Source organism: Eretmochelys imbricata, chromosome 2 (genome assembly GCF_965152235.1).
Source record: "Eretmochelys imbricata isolate rEreImb1 chromosome 2, rEreImb1.hap1, whole genome shotgun sequence".
Taxonomy (NCBI): Eukaryota; Metazoa; Chordata; order Testudines; family Cheloniidae; genus Eretmochelys; species Eretmochelys imbricata.
Window position 1 is genome coordinate 12,023,832 of NC_135573.1, and position 16,284 is coordinate 12,040,115.

At 50.3% G+C, this 16,284-nt stretch overlaps 1 protein-coding gene across 1 annotated transcript in view; it reads left to right on the plus strand.

The window, feature by feature from the left end:
* The window catches only part of COL22A1 (collagen type XXII alpha 1 chain), a 296,104-nt gene that overhangs the window by 260,589 nt on the left and 19,231 nt on the right, over positions 1–16,284 (plus strand). The window contains exons 45-52 of the mRNA XM_077811037.1: positions 1,868–1,981; positions 3,680–3,733; positions 5,630–5,683; positions 7,046–7,099; positions 9,216–9,269; positions 10,790–10,843; positions 11,714–11,758; positions 15,627–15,680. Coding sequence (XP_077667163.1) covers positions 1,868–1,981; positions 3,680–3,733; positions 5,630–5,683; positions 7,046–7,099; positions 9,216–9,269; positions 10,790–10,843; positions 11,714–11,758; positions 15,627–15,680 — 483 coding nt within the window. The remainder of the gene's footprint in view (positions 1–1,867; positions 1,982–3,679; positions 3,734–5,629; positions 5,684–7,045; positions 7,100–9,215; positions 9,270–10,789; positions 10,844–11,713; positions 11,759–15,626; positions 15,681–16,284) is intronic.

A 16,284-nucleotide genomic window follows, 5' to 3' on the forward strand; every position in this document is an offset into this window, starting at 1 on the left:
GCTAAACCCAGGGTTGTGAGCTGAGGGGGCCATTTAGGGATCGGGGGCAAAAATTGGGGATTGGTCCTGCTTTGAGCAGGGGATTGGACTAGATGACTTCCTGAGGTCCCTTCCAACCCTGATATTCTATGAAATAAAGGGGCCCAATTTTTAAAAATGCTGGGCACCTATGTCTCCTGCTTAAGTCAGTTTGAGCTGTAGGTGCTCAGTGCCTTTTGAAAATCAGTCTACGTTTGCATGAGGTATCTAACTGGGGATGTAGGTGCCTACCATTAAGCACCCACATTTGAAAATGTTGGTTTGTACGTTGGCTTTTGCTGTCCATGAAGATGATTTCATGGGAAATGATTCAGTATTTGACACTGAGCAGCTGCTAAATCTTTGCTGATGGCCATGGGCACAGTAGAGAGATTTTTAAGCAGTCTAGGGACCTGGCAAGAAATCTTTACCTATTGATTAAGAGGCACTGAGAAATGAACTGCTAACTGGCCTCCTTCTTAGAGCTGAAAAGAGCAGCCCTCTCGAGTTACTACCTTGAGATGAAACCTTGTATTCACACAGCATCTCTTCTCAAAAGACCCCAAATATCTTTACAGAGAGTGCACTGTATGAAGATGTTTTGTATTACGGTAACCCCTGGAGACCCCAGCTGAGCTCAGAGCCCCATTGTTCTAGGGGCCATACACACACAAAGTAGGAAGCAGACCCTGGTCTAAAGTGCCTATATTCTAAGTCAGACAGACACCCAAGCAATAGCAGGGAAAAGAGAGTCAACGTGCATTGCCCAGGTCATACAACAGATCCCTGGCACAGCTGGGGATAGAACCTAGCCCTCCTGGCCTATCCACTGGACTGCACTGCCTCTCTGTATACTGGGCTCACTTCACCCACCACTGAAACAAGGCCGACCCTCAGGCAGAAATGCTTGGAATTCTGTATGCTTGCTGGGTGTTTTTTGAAATAAAGAATAATGTAGTGAGCTGACACTTCAAAGGACAGTTGAGGGAGACAGAGCGTAATTCCCCATGATGAATTTGGCCAGGGCACTGTAGCACACATCTGCTTTTGCAACAAATGCCAAGAGATCTTTCATGACCACAAGTGGGCAGCGCTTCACTTCTCTGTTATTCCACAGTGCCTGCCACCACTCTGCTGAACATAGGCTCAGTACTGACTATCCTGCTTTCTCTAGGGGTGGGAAGACTATCGCACGAACTCTCCCCCAAAATTAAGGACCATCAAAAACCTCACCACATTCCGCTAAAAGTGCAAGGCACCTTTCTTTAACCTGCCTTCTCTAACATAAACACATAGCAACAGGTTTATATGTTAAAAACTCCACACTGCATGAGAGAGCAAACAACACGTGACAGATGTGTAGTCATATCACTCAATGCACTACTGGAAGGCGCTCAGATACTATGGTGACCAGCGTGGTATAAGAACCTATAGAGAACAGAATAGGAGCCGCTCCCAACTCCCTGCAGCTCCTGGGTTTTCCCTGGACAGCTGCCCTCCAAGCACTGACCCAGCCAAGCTTTGGAGGCTGGATAAGACACTGTTTGGAATCTGTAAGTGAAGAAGAAACAATAGTTTGTGTGTGTTCCTGCTTCACGTTTCTCCTCTCTCTCTCCCCATCAGAATAGGCCTTTCCCCCCATTCTGTGAGCCTGACTTTGATAGTGAGTTATGAACTACTCAGGTGCCACAACAGTTCTGTGGCCTACCCCTGATTTGAGTGGAGCACAGACCGAGTGGGTACGCCCACAGCACCGCCTTGCTAAAGTCACACCGAGCGACTGTGGGACTGGAAGGGAGCCTCAGTCTCATCCCTAATGCTCTTCTCAGTGTTACCTTGTCTCTTTTAGGATGTGTGTAACGACTGCCCACCTGGCCCCCCGGGGCTCCCTGGAGTGCCAGGCTTCAAGGGGGATAGAGGTGCCCAAGGACCTCCGGGTAGAGATGGCCTGAATGGGAAAATGGTAAGAGAACTGCAATAAGGTTCGTGCTTCAGGATCACTTTGATAACTGTTTTTAGCCTTATTTTAATATGCCTGTATTTATAGTCACAGTAAGAGCAATGCACTACGTGCTTCATAGACAGGTCTGAAGCCCAGCTCCTGTTACAGCCCCTTTTCCCTGCTCTGGTAGCCTGAAGGAGCTTAGGAGGAGGAGGGGACAGATGGAAGGGTGATGGGGCTGGGGGAGTGGATGGAGAACTCCACCCTCCAACAATTTAGGAATCTGCTTTATGTTGGGGCTTGCTCCTGCCCTGAGAGCAGCCTAGAATACAGGAGCCAGCCATCCCTCTTGCCCTGCACCTCCTATACATCCAACGGGAGAGCCTGCTAAAACCAGAGAGGATGTTTCAGCCAGGCGCCTGCAGACAAAGAGAAGAGGCTACACACAAAGGAAGAGAAGACGATGAGAAACAACCAAACCAGGGGGGCTGAGCAGAGGAGAGGAGTACAGTTCTAGTAGCTCAGGGACAGCTGGATGGATTTTCTGTTTGTCAGGAGACAGCCTGTGGGAAGGGGCGAGGGAGTGATTTTTAAGGAGGGGCTTGAAAAGGGGGAGGGTGGGGGCCTGTAAATACATGATACTCGCTGAGAATAAGGGTTGCAGAACTGGATCCCTAATATGTAGGGATCTAAATGGGGAACAATCGTGGGACTCCACTCTAAATCCACACATGCCATGTCCAATACCCCATAAGAACCTGCATCTCTAACCATCCCTGTGCCCTGATTCTCAGGTCCTTCTCCCGTCCTCCCTCCAAGGCCTACGTGGCTCCCTCTCCCTCTCCCTCAGTTTGCATATTATACATAAATTGGCATAGAAGTCAGTGGAGTTACTGATAGCCTTTGTGCGTCCATTGTGCTTCTGCACATCTCGTGTCATTTCAGATCTTCCGTTTACAGAGTGCCTCTCACCCCAAAGCACTTAAAACGTGTGGGAGTCACTCCTCCTGGCCATTGAAGGGCTGCTGTATTGGAGAGGAACACAGGAATAGTGTAAGACAGGACGTGAGAGGTGCTATATCCAGCTTTAGCTGGGGAGGCAGAATGTGTTTCCCTCCAATTCAGCCGAGAAACCACTTATTTTTGTAGAAAGCGGCCTGGGTTGTTTAATTGCCACAAGCAGCCGTGACTGTGGTTGTATATTTTAGCCAAAACAAAGCACTTCTGGCAGCACAGAGCCCCTTGGCACTGTGCTGGGGCATTGGTTCTGTACAAATGCAGAGGATAGCGTCCCATTGACTGAATCCCTGTACCACTCTCTGCATCCCACCGACTTTTTTTTTTTTTGGAAGTCTCCCATCCCAGGACTGACCAGGGTTAGCACCAGTATGCATATGTACTACATTTGCTACCTGAGTATGAGTATGTCTCCCTCTAGTCGCTGGCGTGTCTTTTGAATAAGAGCCAGCTTTTGAATAAGAAGACATTTTGGTGTTCATGGGTCCCTCTGTTGCTGTATATATGTAATAAGGAGCTTGTCACACAGGCTCAGAGCATCCAGGAAAGCTGGACTGAGTCCTAACTGTGTTAGGCTGCAGAATTGAAAGTTTATCCTTGCAACTACTGGTTCTGCACATGATGGGTGGCTGATCACTTACTGTGTTTTTCTGATTTTGTAAGTAATTAGTGTGATTGAGTGCTCTTTCCTCTTTATTGTAGGGCGATCCTGGACCCTGGGGTCTCCCAGGACCTCCAGGGGTGGATGGTCCAAAGGTCAGTAATTCTCCTCAATTAACATCACCTGGATCGACTCCAGTCTTATGTAGAGCAAAGGCTGAATCAGAATGCAGAGGGGGAGAACTTATGTGGGACTTGAGTGGGAGACAGGCCCTGTGCTACCTTTCTGAATTTCATCCCTGAATCACACAGCTTCCCCATGGACAGCCCAGCAGTGTAACATAGTATCTAGCACCCCCGTCTCTCTGTTTGCAAAGACCAGTTAGGTTTTGATCCTCCACACAGAATTTGGTCTCAATGGGAGCGTTGTGCAGGCAAAGACTGCAGGATGGGTGCCTTACTATCAATTTGGATCCGCTCACCTGAGGCAGGAGGGAGAGCCCCAGCCCTGGAAATCCTGCACCTTCCTTTCTGCTTGAAAAATTCCTTGCTTGAATGGTTTTGATGTAATGAATGGTTTGGTATGCTGGGGCTACACTGACAATGCACTGAACTGTCAGTCTCCTTTAAATGGCCACAGTTTGTAGCACCCAGTATTACTTGGAAACACGTTGAAAGAAGGGCTTATCCTTTTTGCTATTTACCACGTCTCAACCTCATATTCAAGGGTTATTGACAAACACCGAGCAATGCCTGAAGGATTCTAGTAATTTAACATTTAGCGCTCTGGCCTTGTGTAACCTCCATGATCAGTTTGCTCAGAAAGTCAGTGCTTAGTTACGGTTGGAACATTTACAATGGCCTAATGTGAAACAAACCAAAACAAATCAATTGCAATAGAGATAAGGAGTTTCCCCCTAGACTTACCTGCCTTCCAGCACTTGGTTCCAGTCTCAAGCAGTGTCTGCTATTTTAATTTCTTTTTATTTGCAGTTATTACAATGAACAAGGAGTTATACTGATTCAGAAAACTGATTTTACTTCTTGCCATGAAAAGTACAGAAAGGGCAATAAAGGACCAAAAGCAAAAGTGCAGGCGGTTAAGATGGGAGAACATTCTGAGAGAAAACTCAGAAAACCACTAGTAACCCAAATAGATGTATGTGTTATAGGTAATTGCTGTGAACACTCAGCAGTCTGAGAAATAACCATTCTCTGCTGTTCAGTCATGCAGTGTGAGGGAAGAGTGGAGTGGGAAGACTCAGCATTTGACTAAAATGGTATAAGATTTGAATTGTCCGTATGAACATGAACAACCTTAAATTTAATAGGTGGTCAATATCCCAGTTTGCATTCAGTTCATATATGCACATACCCACAGTCTGCAGGTGCTCAAATAAAATAACAGACAGAGAGTAACTCCATAAGATAGCCAGCTAGTCTGTTGGGACTCCTTCCAAAATGCATGGTAGGGCTTCCCCAGGATTTAAAGTCCAGAGTGTGCTGCTCTTCTGAAAGCCTAGCATGGTACACTCTGGGGTAGAAACACCAAGAACTCCCCAGAGTATAGATCAGTGGAACTGCAGGTCCTTTCTCAGTCAGTCCCTTCCTGCTCCTCTCAATGGCATACATCCAGACATATTTTAAACAGCAGACTGGTTTCCCCCACTTGCCTAACCGTTGTTATATATGAACAATGCTGTGTGTTGGGGACATTGTAAATTCTACACCCAGCAATTTAGTCATAAGCTGGGATGTTGGTAAAGTCATATTTTGGGCTCCACAATCTGAGTAGTTTCCATACAATGTTTTGTTAAATTTTTCTGGGGTGTGGGCAAATAAATGTGGGTTAGGTGGACCGTGAGACCCCAATTCAACAAAGCACTTAAGCAAGTGCTTATCTTTAAGCACATATGTAAGTCCCATTGGAGTCAATGAGACTTAAATGCATGCTTAAAGTTAAGCATACGCTAAAGTGCTTTGCTGAAGTGGAGCCTACAGCTGGGAATGTCATAAACCTTAGTGGCTCTCAATGGCTTTGTTTGTTATCAGGGCACTAAAGGAGACCGTGGGACATCTGGGGATACTGGACCAAAAGGAGGACAGGTAAAAGAGTGTGCTTCCCAAGTCATGCAACTGGAATATGCGTATAGGATATAACCGTGACTCCCTCCTTGGAGACATCTACCCTGGCCTCACTGGGGAGAGAGGCAAAGATCCTCAGCACCCCTAACTCCCAGAGGGGCGGGGGTAAGAAGACTTGGGCTGGGACCGTCCTCATCAGGATGCCCTCCATTTAAAACCCCTCCTCCCTGCCACCATCATCATTTTCTGTGGAGTGTCTGTAGGCTGCCATGTGGCCTTTATTCCCACCACCATCACCACCACCTCTGGTATCTCCAGGAGGCGTCCAGTTGGCTGCTTCGCCCCTTGTTGGTTTTTAAGGGCTGAGCATTTGGCCTCCTTCCCTGGCTAGTGCACAGGTGAGACATGGGGGGTGGGCAGCCTTTTCAGAATTGGGATGCGGAAGGCTCCACCATGTTCTGCTGCTAGACTGTTGCGGTTCTCTCTCATCTGGCACCTGAAAAACCCCAGGCTGTTCATGCTATGAGGGAGTCCCTAGCTACCCAAACTGCTTATCCAAAGAGGTAAGCAACAGGTAAGCAGTTAAGGAGAGGCCGCTGTCTTGTCTGAAGGAGAAACTTGGGGATTTTCCAAAGGAACAGGGATCCCGCAGGAACAGAGGGGAATTACACAAATGGTGGCCAAAATCAAGCCCAGGTTTGCCATAGGTTTCATGAACCTTATTCTGAAAGTGGGCCAGGTTTTTGGTCCAGTAACGAAGCCCCAAAATCCGGTAAGTTTCAAGTTAAACATTTTGCCCAGCTCTCATTTTGCACACCCTTCTGCCTTGGCCTTTCGGTCTTCCTCTCCCGGCCCCTCTACGCATAGAACAGCAGATGCCTTAGGGAAAGTACATCCGCAACATAACTGTGCTTCTTTCTCGACTGACTGCTAACACTGCGAGAATTGCTCAGTGAATATTTCCTTTGCATACAAAATATGCAACTCATGCCAAGCCTGCTGTTACGTTTCTTGACGAGTTATTCAGTCTCCAAAGCCTATGTATATTAAAGACCTTAGCTACAGCGTAAAAGTGCGTGCTTTGCAAGCCTAGGCTTCAGTTTGTAATCCCAGGATAGCTTATTTCCTGAGGACCAACCCTTCTGTGTGTTCACTCGTTTCACTGTTATATCACAGCTTCCTTATGACTGCCATTTATTGACCTAACATCTGGGGGAGGTAACTGAAGAGTGAAGAATGATTTAGTTGGGGTTTAGGTCCTGCTTTGAGCAGGGGGTTGAACTAGATGACCTCCTGAGGTCCCTTCCAGCCCTGATTGTCTATGATTCTATGACTCTAAGAAGGGATTGAGACTAATCTAATAGTTGTCTTGTGATTCTGCAGGGTCACCCTGGAATGCCTGGCTTCTTGGGACCTCCTGGAAACCCAGGCCCCGCTGTAAGTTTTCCTCCTCCTTTCCCCCCCCGCCCCATATTGAGAAGTGGATCATCATGCTGCATATGTGTGTGTCTCACTAATAAGTGTAGCTGCAGACTACATATGCCACCTCCACCCATGTCTGTGCCATGTCTTTTAAGTTTCCCAGTGGGTTCGTAATAGACCCTGGAGCATTAAAGAGACCCACACTCCTGACACTTGCTACTTAACGCATCTTGCAGCCATTGCTTTGCCTCACGTGCATAAATTTATGCTCAACTTCGGTTGCTTCCTTTATAGGAAAGGCAATGGGCATGGCATTTTTTTCACTGAGCCCACACGGTAAAAAATATGAGTGCTTCCCATGTAGTAGATGAGGCTGACAGTTGGCTTTAGAAATAGCAAAGGTCAAAAGGGAAAACGTTTGGCTCGTTGACGCGTTAAATGCCACACAAGGATCTTAGACAAGGGTTTCTCAAGTTTTCTCAAGTTGTGGACTTCTTCAGATGGGATTGTTCCCCCGGCTATCGCCCGTCACCCTTTCCGGTTCCCCATTCTCCACATTAGCAACGGTGCTTCTTTACATGACAAAAGCATATTAGGATGGTGTTAAAGAGACATGGCTAAAATCGCTTTGCTTGAGTGCATTGTGTGCAGCCACTTACGTCTCTCAAGAATTCTCCCTGATTGTAGGACTCTGACAAGCCACCCTGGCTTAACCTGGCCAGATCCCTTTGCAGTTTGACCCTAGCCCTCCTAACTGTTTGCAACCCCCCTCTAATCCCCGTGTCAGCAGCAATCTGACCATGGCAGAATTTATATTGCACCATTGCTTTGCCATTGTGACATCAGCACCACCAGAAAGGGCTCGGTGGGTCCGGCCCGGAATCATAGAACTGTTGGGTTGGGATGGTAGCTGGAGTGGGTGCAATCAATCCTGTCAATAGGCAAACATTCATTTGCTTGCCTATTGACAGGATTGATTTACAACCTCTAAACCAGGCTATCTAGTCTCTTTGCTTATTCAAGTTATGATTAGGGCCCTACCAATTTCACGGCCGAGAAAAACATGTCACAGACCGTGAAATAACCCCTGCCCCGTGAAATCTGATGTCCTCTTGTTCCTAGGAGCATCCCAGCAAAGGGGGCTCCTAGCTCTGGCTGGGCTGGGGACCGACAGGACTTGTCCGTCTCCTGCACAGCTGCTCTGGGGGAGGGGTGAGACCAGACCCACCTCCGGGTGCCTCCCGCTGCCACAGCATGCTCTGGGGCTGGGCAGCAGCCCCAGAGGTTCCTGCAGCTGGAGGAGGCTTGTGGATTTGGATCCGATCTTCCCATTGCTGCTGGGAGCGCCCCAGCAGGGGGCTCCTCGCTGCTAGTCCGGGCAGGGCTGGGACTTGTTCTTTCCCTGCAGGGCTGCTCTTGTGTATCTCTCTCAGCTGCAGATAGCTCCACACCCCCTCTGAAGGCAGCACAGAAGTGAGGGTGGCAATCCCATGACCCCCGTACCACCGGTTTGCGACCTCCCCCCACAATCCCCTCTTGGATCAGGATGCCCACGGTTACAAAACCATGAAATTTCAGATTTAAACATCTTGAAAACATGAAATTTACCAGTTTTCAAATCCTTTGGCCGTGAAATTGACCATAAATACCGTGAATTTGGTAGGGCCATAGGTATGATGATTCCATAGCCCACCTGAGCAGCTTGCCTTGTTGCCAAAGACTTTATAATTCATAAAGTTTCTCATAATATTTAACCTACATTTTTCTTGCTGCAACCTATGCCCATGGTGTCTTGTTCTGTCCACGTTGACTAATGATTGCAAGATTTGCCTTCTGCAGTGTGTGCTCTGAGATATTTCTCCCAGCAGTTCTATTCTTCTCGGAGTTCATTTGGGCACAATAGTTCTTCTAATTACTGTATATTTTCTGGAATGGCAAACAATCTAAAATGTCTGACAATGTATGGCTTGGGAGGCCAATTACGTACAGAGGTTGGTGACTGCTTTTCTGTGATGAATTAATGTGAATGAATGAAAGAAAACGGTAGTGTTGCCAGCTGTGATACTGACTGTGTTGACAGGGATACACTATGAACAAGCAATTCATATTCTTTCTGCTTTGTTTTATTTAGGGACCAGATGGCAAACCAGGACCTGCAGGACCCCCAGGAATGCCAGGGGATATAGTAAGCCATGGGCCACGGTGTTAGCTTCTTTAAAGTGAGGCTGAACTGATGCAAACATGATGATTTCCCCAAGCCCCTCAAGTGCTATCTAAAATGCTATTCATGTTGAATAGGCCATGCTGGAAACTCTTTGTTTCCTTTACTTCTGTGCAATCCAACCTTTCCAGAATTAGAATTCCTGATACAGCTGTGATGTGATGGGAAAACCCTTCAGTGAGCAGGTGGCTTCCCCACTCTTCTCCAAACTCAGTCCACATAAGTTATAGCAGGATAAATCTACTCCCTTCCCGGGGTTTGGTTGTAATCACCAAAGGAACTTAAAATGAAACCGCATGAATCCAGTCCAAGCTTTCTACTCAGGCTTGTCATCTCCTAAGGTTACTCTCAGACCTGCTCAGCCCACACACTAGGTCTGTATTTCAAGAGAGAATCTACTGCCTCTCTCAAATCCATACAGGTAGTGACCCACATGCAACAGTGAATCAGCAAAACACACTTAATATTTCCGAGCAGGATCATCACCCGCTGACACAGTGCTGGGTAATAAGGGTGAAGTGCAAGTGAATCCACAAGGCCTGCTAGGGATTTCGTTATTGCTATCGGTTGTACAAGGAAAGTGCTCAGATACTGAGGTGATGGGTGGCAATAAAATACCCTAGAGAGAGAATCTGATCTGGTTCTGATTGATCTTAACTTTTGAATCTGGTTGATCTTCATTGCAAAGTGAAACAGAAGATTCCTTGTTATGAATCAATGTCTCTCTTGTTTCCGAGAGGAGGCATCTTGGAGTAACACAGGCTGCTGAGTCAGAATAATGCAGTTGTGTGTAATTATGATGCATTTCTGGAACTGGATTGCTCAGGGTTTGCTAATGAGCCTGTCACCCCTTAGCCATTTCTTCAACTCTAGCTTTCATCAGTAGTGACCAAGAATTGCTCATCTGATGGCTGTTGTGAGATGAGTTAGCAGTCTTAGCGGAGAGGCCAAGGACAGAGCTTTTCTTTCAGCCGTAACAGGTAGTCAAGGTTGAAGCAGTGTGTGACAGCCTGTGTGCTGAACAATCCCATGGATAAACAGAGGATTTCATTCACAGGGACAGTCAGCTAAACACCTTTCATAACCACCAATTTAATATATACAGACTATAACACGTGCATTGACTGGCTTTTATATTAATGTCAATAGCACAATGCTGGGCAGAGACTTACTATGTTGTTATCCGCTTCTTCCCAATTTACACTTTTGAGACCAAATTCAGCCTTCTCCTAAGTGGCTGCAATTCCCACTGAAGTCCGTGAGGGTTGCATCTGTTTATCTTAGAGGCTGAATTTGGCCTCTTGTGTCAATAACTGTGAATATAGCAAAGCAAAGTTTGGTCCCTAAGGGAATGGAAGTTTGAATGCGTTAGAGACATGTAGTTCATTTCCCCTCCCAACTCCAGGTTTGCAAAGTGTTCTTCCTTGTGAAGCAGCATCTGAAAAGCTTATCTGAACATTGCCACATCAATGGTCTCTTTACAGGGTAAAGATGGCCCAGCAGGTCCCCCAGGCCCACCAGGACTGCCTGGCCTTCAGGTAAGGGACAATTGCTTGCTATTTCTCATTCAATATGTTACACTTCCTGTAAGCATGTGGACACAGCAAGTGACATTTCTGAGCTGTCTTGGAGTGGATGTGAGATTTATATTGTCAAGTTAACTCCAGATTCACTGGGCTCCATACAGTGTGAGTTCTGGGTCGGGCACCTTCCAGCCAAGTGATAGTTTCCAAAATGGATTCATCTGTTCCTCTTGCCTGACTCTTATTTCCCTGGCAGAGATCTTCCCGTAGAGGGCACAATGTGAGATAATGCCTCCAAGCCTGTGGGCACAGATAATTGTGTCTGCAGTTCATACTGCTACAAGGGATGGGATTTTGTTATGTTCTAGTATCCAGAATGTCATGACCCCCTTTGTATTGGCTCAAGAACAATTGTAGGCTCAGTTTAATATCTGAAACCCCATTCATCTGGCAACGGTGTTGATCTAGTGAGTCTTATCTATCTCTAATGTCTATGGGCCAGATCTTCTTCTGGTGTAAATCAGCATAGTTCATTGAGTAGTCAGTGGAGTGATGCTGATTTACGCCACCTGAGTATCTGGCCTTACGTCCCTATCTTTAAGCAGCGTTAGGGATGCTGATAAGGTGAAGCATCATGCATCTGACTCCTCTGTACTTCCCATTCTGGAAGAAGTCTGTGGTGTTGGCAGAGTGTGGGAGTAGAGACCGCGGAGGCTGGACAGAGCTGTTGTTTGTAAATAGCTGTTGTTTGTGTGGAAGTGAGAAGGGGGCATCACATGATGCACTGTGACCAAGCAGAGCAGTCATCACAAGCTTCACACTCACAAAGACGTACCCATCTTCTGTATAGCCCCCCGGACTCCCTAATGGATGTTTCATTTACAGGGCATTGACGGCAAGGATGGCAAGCCTGGATCTCCCGGGGAACCGGTAAGGATTCGCGTTGTAAACATCATCATTTCAAGCCGCTAGAGTCAGGCTTTCAGAGCCCATAACTGGCTATTGCTTTTGGACTCAGGAGAGTCTGTTTACATGCATCAAGTTCCCACTGGACTGCCTTGAGCAATCTGTTAATGTGCAAATCTTAGCACCTTGAAAGGAGACCTGGCCCTTTACTCTGAGGGTATGTGTACACTGTAAGCTGGGGGCGTGATCTTCAGATCGAGGACACATAGCCAAGCTGCCATGCTAAGAATAGCTAAAAATACGACAAGTAGCTGCAGTGTCATGAGCTGCAGGAGGGGCGAGCATGGCTGCAGTGTCATGAGCTGCAGGAGGGGTGAGCATGGCTGCAGTGTCATGAGCTGCGGGAGGGGCGAGCATGGCTGCAGTGTCATGAGCTGCGGGAGGGGCGAGCATGGCTGCAGTGTCATGAGCTGCGGGAGGGGCGAGCATGGCTGCAGTGTCATGAGCTGCGGGAGGGGCGAGCATGGCTGCAGTGTCATGAGCTGCAGGAGGGGCGAGCATGGCTGCAGTGTCATGAGCTGCAGGAGGGGCGAGCATGGCTGCAGTGTCATGAGCTGCGGGAGGGGCGAGCATGGCTGCAGTGTCATGAGCTGCAGGAGGGGCGAGCATGGCTGCAGTGTCATGAGCTGCGGGAGGGGCGAGCATGGCTGCAGTGTCATGAGCTGCGGGAGGGGCGAGCATGGCTGCAGTGTCATGAGCTGCGGGAGGGGCGAGCATGGCTGCAGTGTCATGAGCTGCGGGAGGGGCGAGCATGGCTGCAGTGTCATGAGCTGCGGGAGGGGCGAGCATGGCTGCAGTGTCATGAGCTGCGGGAGGGGCGAGCATGGCTGCAGTGTCATGAGCTGCGGGAGGGGCGAGCATGGCTGCAGTGTCATGAGCTGCGGGAGGGGCGAGCATGGCTGCAGTGTCATGAGCTGCGGGAGGGGCGAGCATGGCTGCAGTGTCATGAGCTGCAGGAGGGGCGAGCATGGCTGCAGTGTCATGAGCTGCGGGAGGGGCGAGCATGGCTGCAGTGTCATGAGCTGCAGGAGGGGCGAGCATGGCTGCAGTGTCATGAGCTGCGGGAGGGGCGAGCATGGCTGCAGTGTCATGAGCTGCAGGAGGGGCGAGCATGGCTGCAGTGTCATGAGCTGCAGGAGGGGCGAGCATGGCTGCAGTGTCATGAGCTGCAGGAGGGGCGAGCATGGCTGCAGTGTCATGAGCTGCGGGAGGGGCGAGCATGGCTGCAGTGTCATGAGCTGCGGGAGGGGCGAGCATGGCTGCAGTGTCATGAGCTGCGGGAGGGGCGAGCATGGCTGCAGTGTCATGAGCTGCGGGAGGGGCGAGCATGGCTGCAGTGTCATGAGCTGCGGGAGGGGCGAGCATGGCTGCAGTGTCATGAGCTGCGGGAGGGGCGAGCATGGCTGCAGTGTCATGAGCTGCAGGAGGGGCGAGCATGGCTGCAGTGTCATGAGCTGCAGGAGGGGCGAGCATGGCTGCAGTGTCATGAGCTGCAGGAGGGGCGAGCATGGCTGCAGTGTCATGAGCTGCGGGAGGGGCGAGCATGGTTGCAGTGTCATGAGCTGCGGGAGGGGCGAGCATGGCTGCAGTGTCATGAGCTGCAGGAGGGGCGAGCATGGCTGCAGTGTCATGAGCTGCGGGAGGGGCGAGCATGGCTGCAGTGTCATGAGCTGCGGGAGGGGCGAGCATGGCTGCAGTGTCATGAGCTGCGGGAGGGGCGAGCATGGCTGCAGTGTCATGAGCTGCGGGAGGGGCGAGCATGGCTGCAGTGTCATGAGCTGCGGGAGGGGCGAGCATGGCTGCAGTGTCATGAGCTGCGGGAGGGGCGAGCATGGCTGCAGTGTCATGAGCTGCGGGAGGGGCGAGCATGGCTGCAGTGTCATGAGCTGCGGGAGGGGCGAGCATGGCTGCAGTGTCATGAGCTGCGGGAGGGGCGAGCATGGCTGCAGTGTCATGAGCTGCGGGAGGGGCGAGCATGGCTGCAGTGTCATGAGCTGCGGGAGGGGCGAGCATGGCTGCAGTGTCATGAGCTGCGGGAGGGGCGAGCATGGCTGCAGTGTCATGAGCTGCGGGAGGGGCGAGCATGGCTGCAGTGTCATGAGCTGCGGGAGGGGCGAGCATGGCTGCAGTGTCATGAGCTGCGGGAGGGGCGAGCATGGCTGCAGTGTCATGAGCTGCGGGAGGGGCGAGCATGGCTGCAGTGTCATGAGCTGCGGGAGGGGCGAGCATGGCTGCAGTGTCATGAGCTGCGGGAGGGGCGAGCATGGCTGCAGTGTCATGAGCTGCGGGAGGGGCGAGCATGGCTGCAGTGTCATGAGCTGCGGGAGGGGCGAGCATGGCTGCAGTGTCATGAGCTGCGGGAGGGGCGAGCATGGCTGCAGTGTCATGAGCTGCAGGAGGGGCGAGCATGGCTGCAGTGTCATGAGCTGCAGGAGGGGCGAGCATGGCTGCAGTGTCATGAGCTGCGGGAGGGGCGAGCATGGCTGCAGTGTCATGAGCTGCGGGAGGGGCGAGCATGGCTGCAGTGTCATGAGCTGCAGGAGGGGCGAGCATGGCTGCAGTGTCATGAGCTGCGGGAGGGGCGAGCATGGCTGCCGTGTCATGAGCTGCGGGAGGGGCGAGCACGGCTGCAGTGTCATGAGCTGCGGGAGGGGCGAGCATGGCTGCAGTGTCATGAGCTGCGGGAGGGGCGAGCATGGCTGCAGTGTCATGAGCTGCGGGAGGGGCGAGCATGGCTGCAGTGTCATGAGCTGCGGGAGGGGCGAGCATGGCTGCAGTGTCATGAGCTGCAGGAGGGGCAGCTGCCCTGGGTACGCACCTCGGGCTCAGCAGGTACGTAATCAGGGTGGCTAGCCACTCATGCTGCTGCAGGCCCACTCCATGGGTAGCGCATTAGCTCAATCAGAGCTAAGAGGGGCATGTCTCCTGGAGCTCGGCCTCACACCTGCAGCTCAAAGTGTCGCCATCTCTGTAGTGCTCCTGTAAATTCTAGAGAGACCCAGGTCTGTCGTGTCATACTCAACCTAGTGAGCCAGTTTTTGCAGCTTGTGGGGCAGGGAAGGGAGTAGGAAATGCACCCTGAAATGCACTTGCTGGGTTGCAGAGTGACAATTCTCCTCCCTTCTTGGATAGGCAGTTTTGTGTTTGATTTCCCCCATTGTTCTTAACTTGTACGCACAGGGAGGAAAAGGACCTGAGCTGGAATTTTCCAGCCAAAGGGCTAGATTAATAAAGTGGACAGGAAATAGCATTCCCCTAGCGTATGCATATTACTCTGAGAATGCGCTTCCAGAATCTGTTGCCCCCATCCTCTTCCTGTGATTTGCCAGAATGTGGCAAGCTCTTTCCTTCGCGGGACACGGACAAATACTCAGTGTTAAGGTATTGTGTGGACTGAGCCACTTTTCAGAGTCAGATGCACACAATTGTGCATAAACAATTGCATGCGCCCAGTTTCTCTGCGTAAATACCCCTTTTAAATGTATGCATCAGATAAGCATGCAACTGCTTGCACCTAGTTTTGAAAATCTGGTCCAGACAGGTACACCTGGCAACAGGCGTGGGCACATCTTAAACTTCCAAAGCCCACATGTCTCGAAGCAAGAGTGGATTTACAGGTGGGTGGAGGGTGCCTGGGTTCCGAATGTCCTGTGTGTGCACTCTGATGCAGGTTTTGGGGGAGCATCCCCATTGCATTCACGTGTGAAGACTCGTCCCTAGAACCCTCATTACAACTAATGGGAAAGTGCAGAATCCCTTTTTGGATGATGATGAGGCATATGCTGGCAATGACAGAACAATATCACAATCTGAATGTGCTTGTTTCCATTAGGGCAAACCAGGAGAACCTGGGCTCCCAGGCCAAGAGGGGGCCAGAGGATTACCGGTAGGTACTACACCAGATGGTTTAATCCAGAAACTGTCTTATCCTTTACACTGGAAAATCTTTGGGTGGGGATGGCCTTTGCCTGTGTGTGTGTGCATAACACTTAGCACAAAAGACATGCCCTAGCTGAGACATCTAGGCAGTTCCACAGCATAAAGGATAAAAAATAATCCAAGAAATCAAACAGGGCATTTCTGGATCTTTTGCCCCCAGAATTCCCTGGACCAGATTATGCAGGTCCTTTGCCTGGAGGTCACTATATAAGAAGCCGTCTGCCCTCCTGGTGCCCCACACACCAGGGCTGCTCACTGATGCAGGCTCTGCGCTCCAGTCATGCATCCTGGGGATGGGGAGAGGGGAGGCTAGGGCCTCACCCTTTCCCCTACACATTGTGGGCCAGGCACACCAGGAAGAGCAGCTGCACCACCATAGACTCCCCTGTATATTGTGCTGCTAAGGAGCGGGATGGTGCCTCCCCGGGATACAATTCCACGCTGACCAGGCAGTTAATCTAACGCAAAACTGGCGAGGTTTTAAGGGCAGCCACTGTGCATGCACCATTCAGCCAAGGCCTTCCCAAAGGTCCACGCATCTGGCTGTTGTT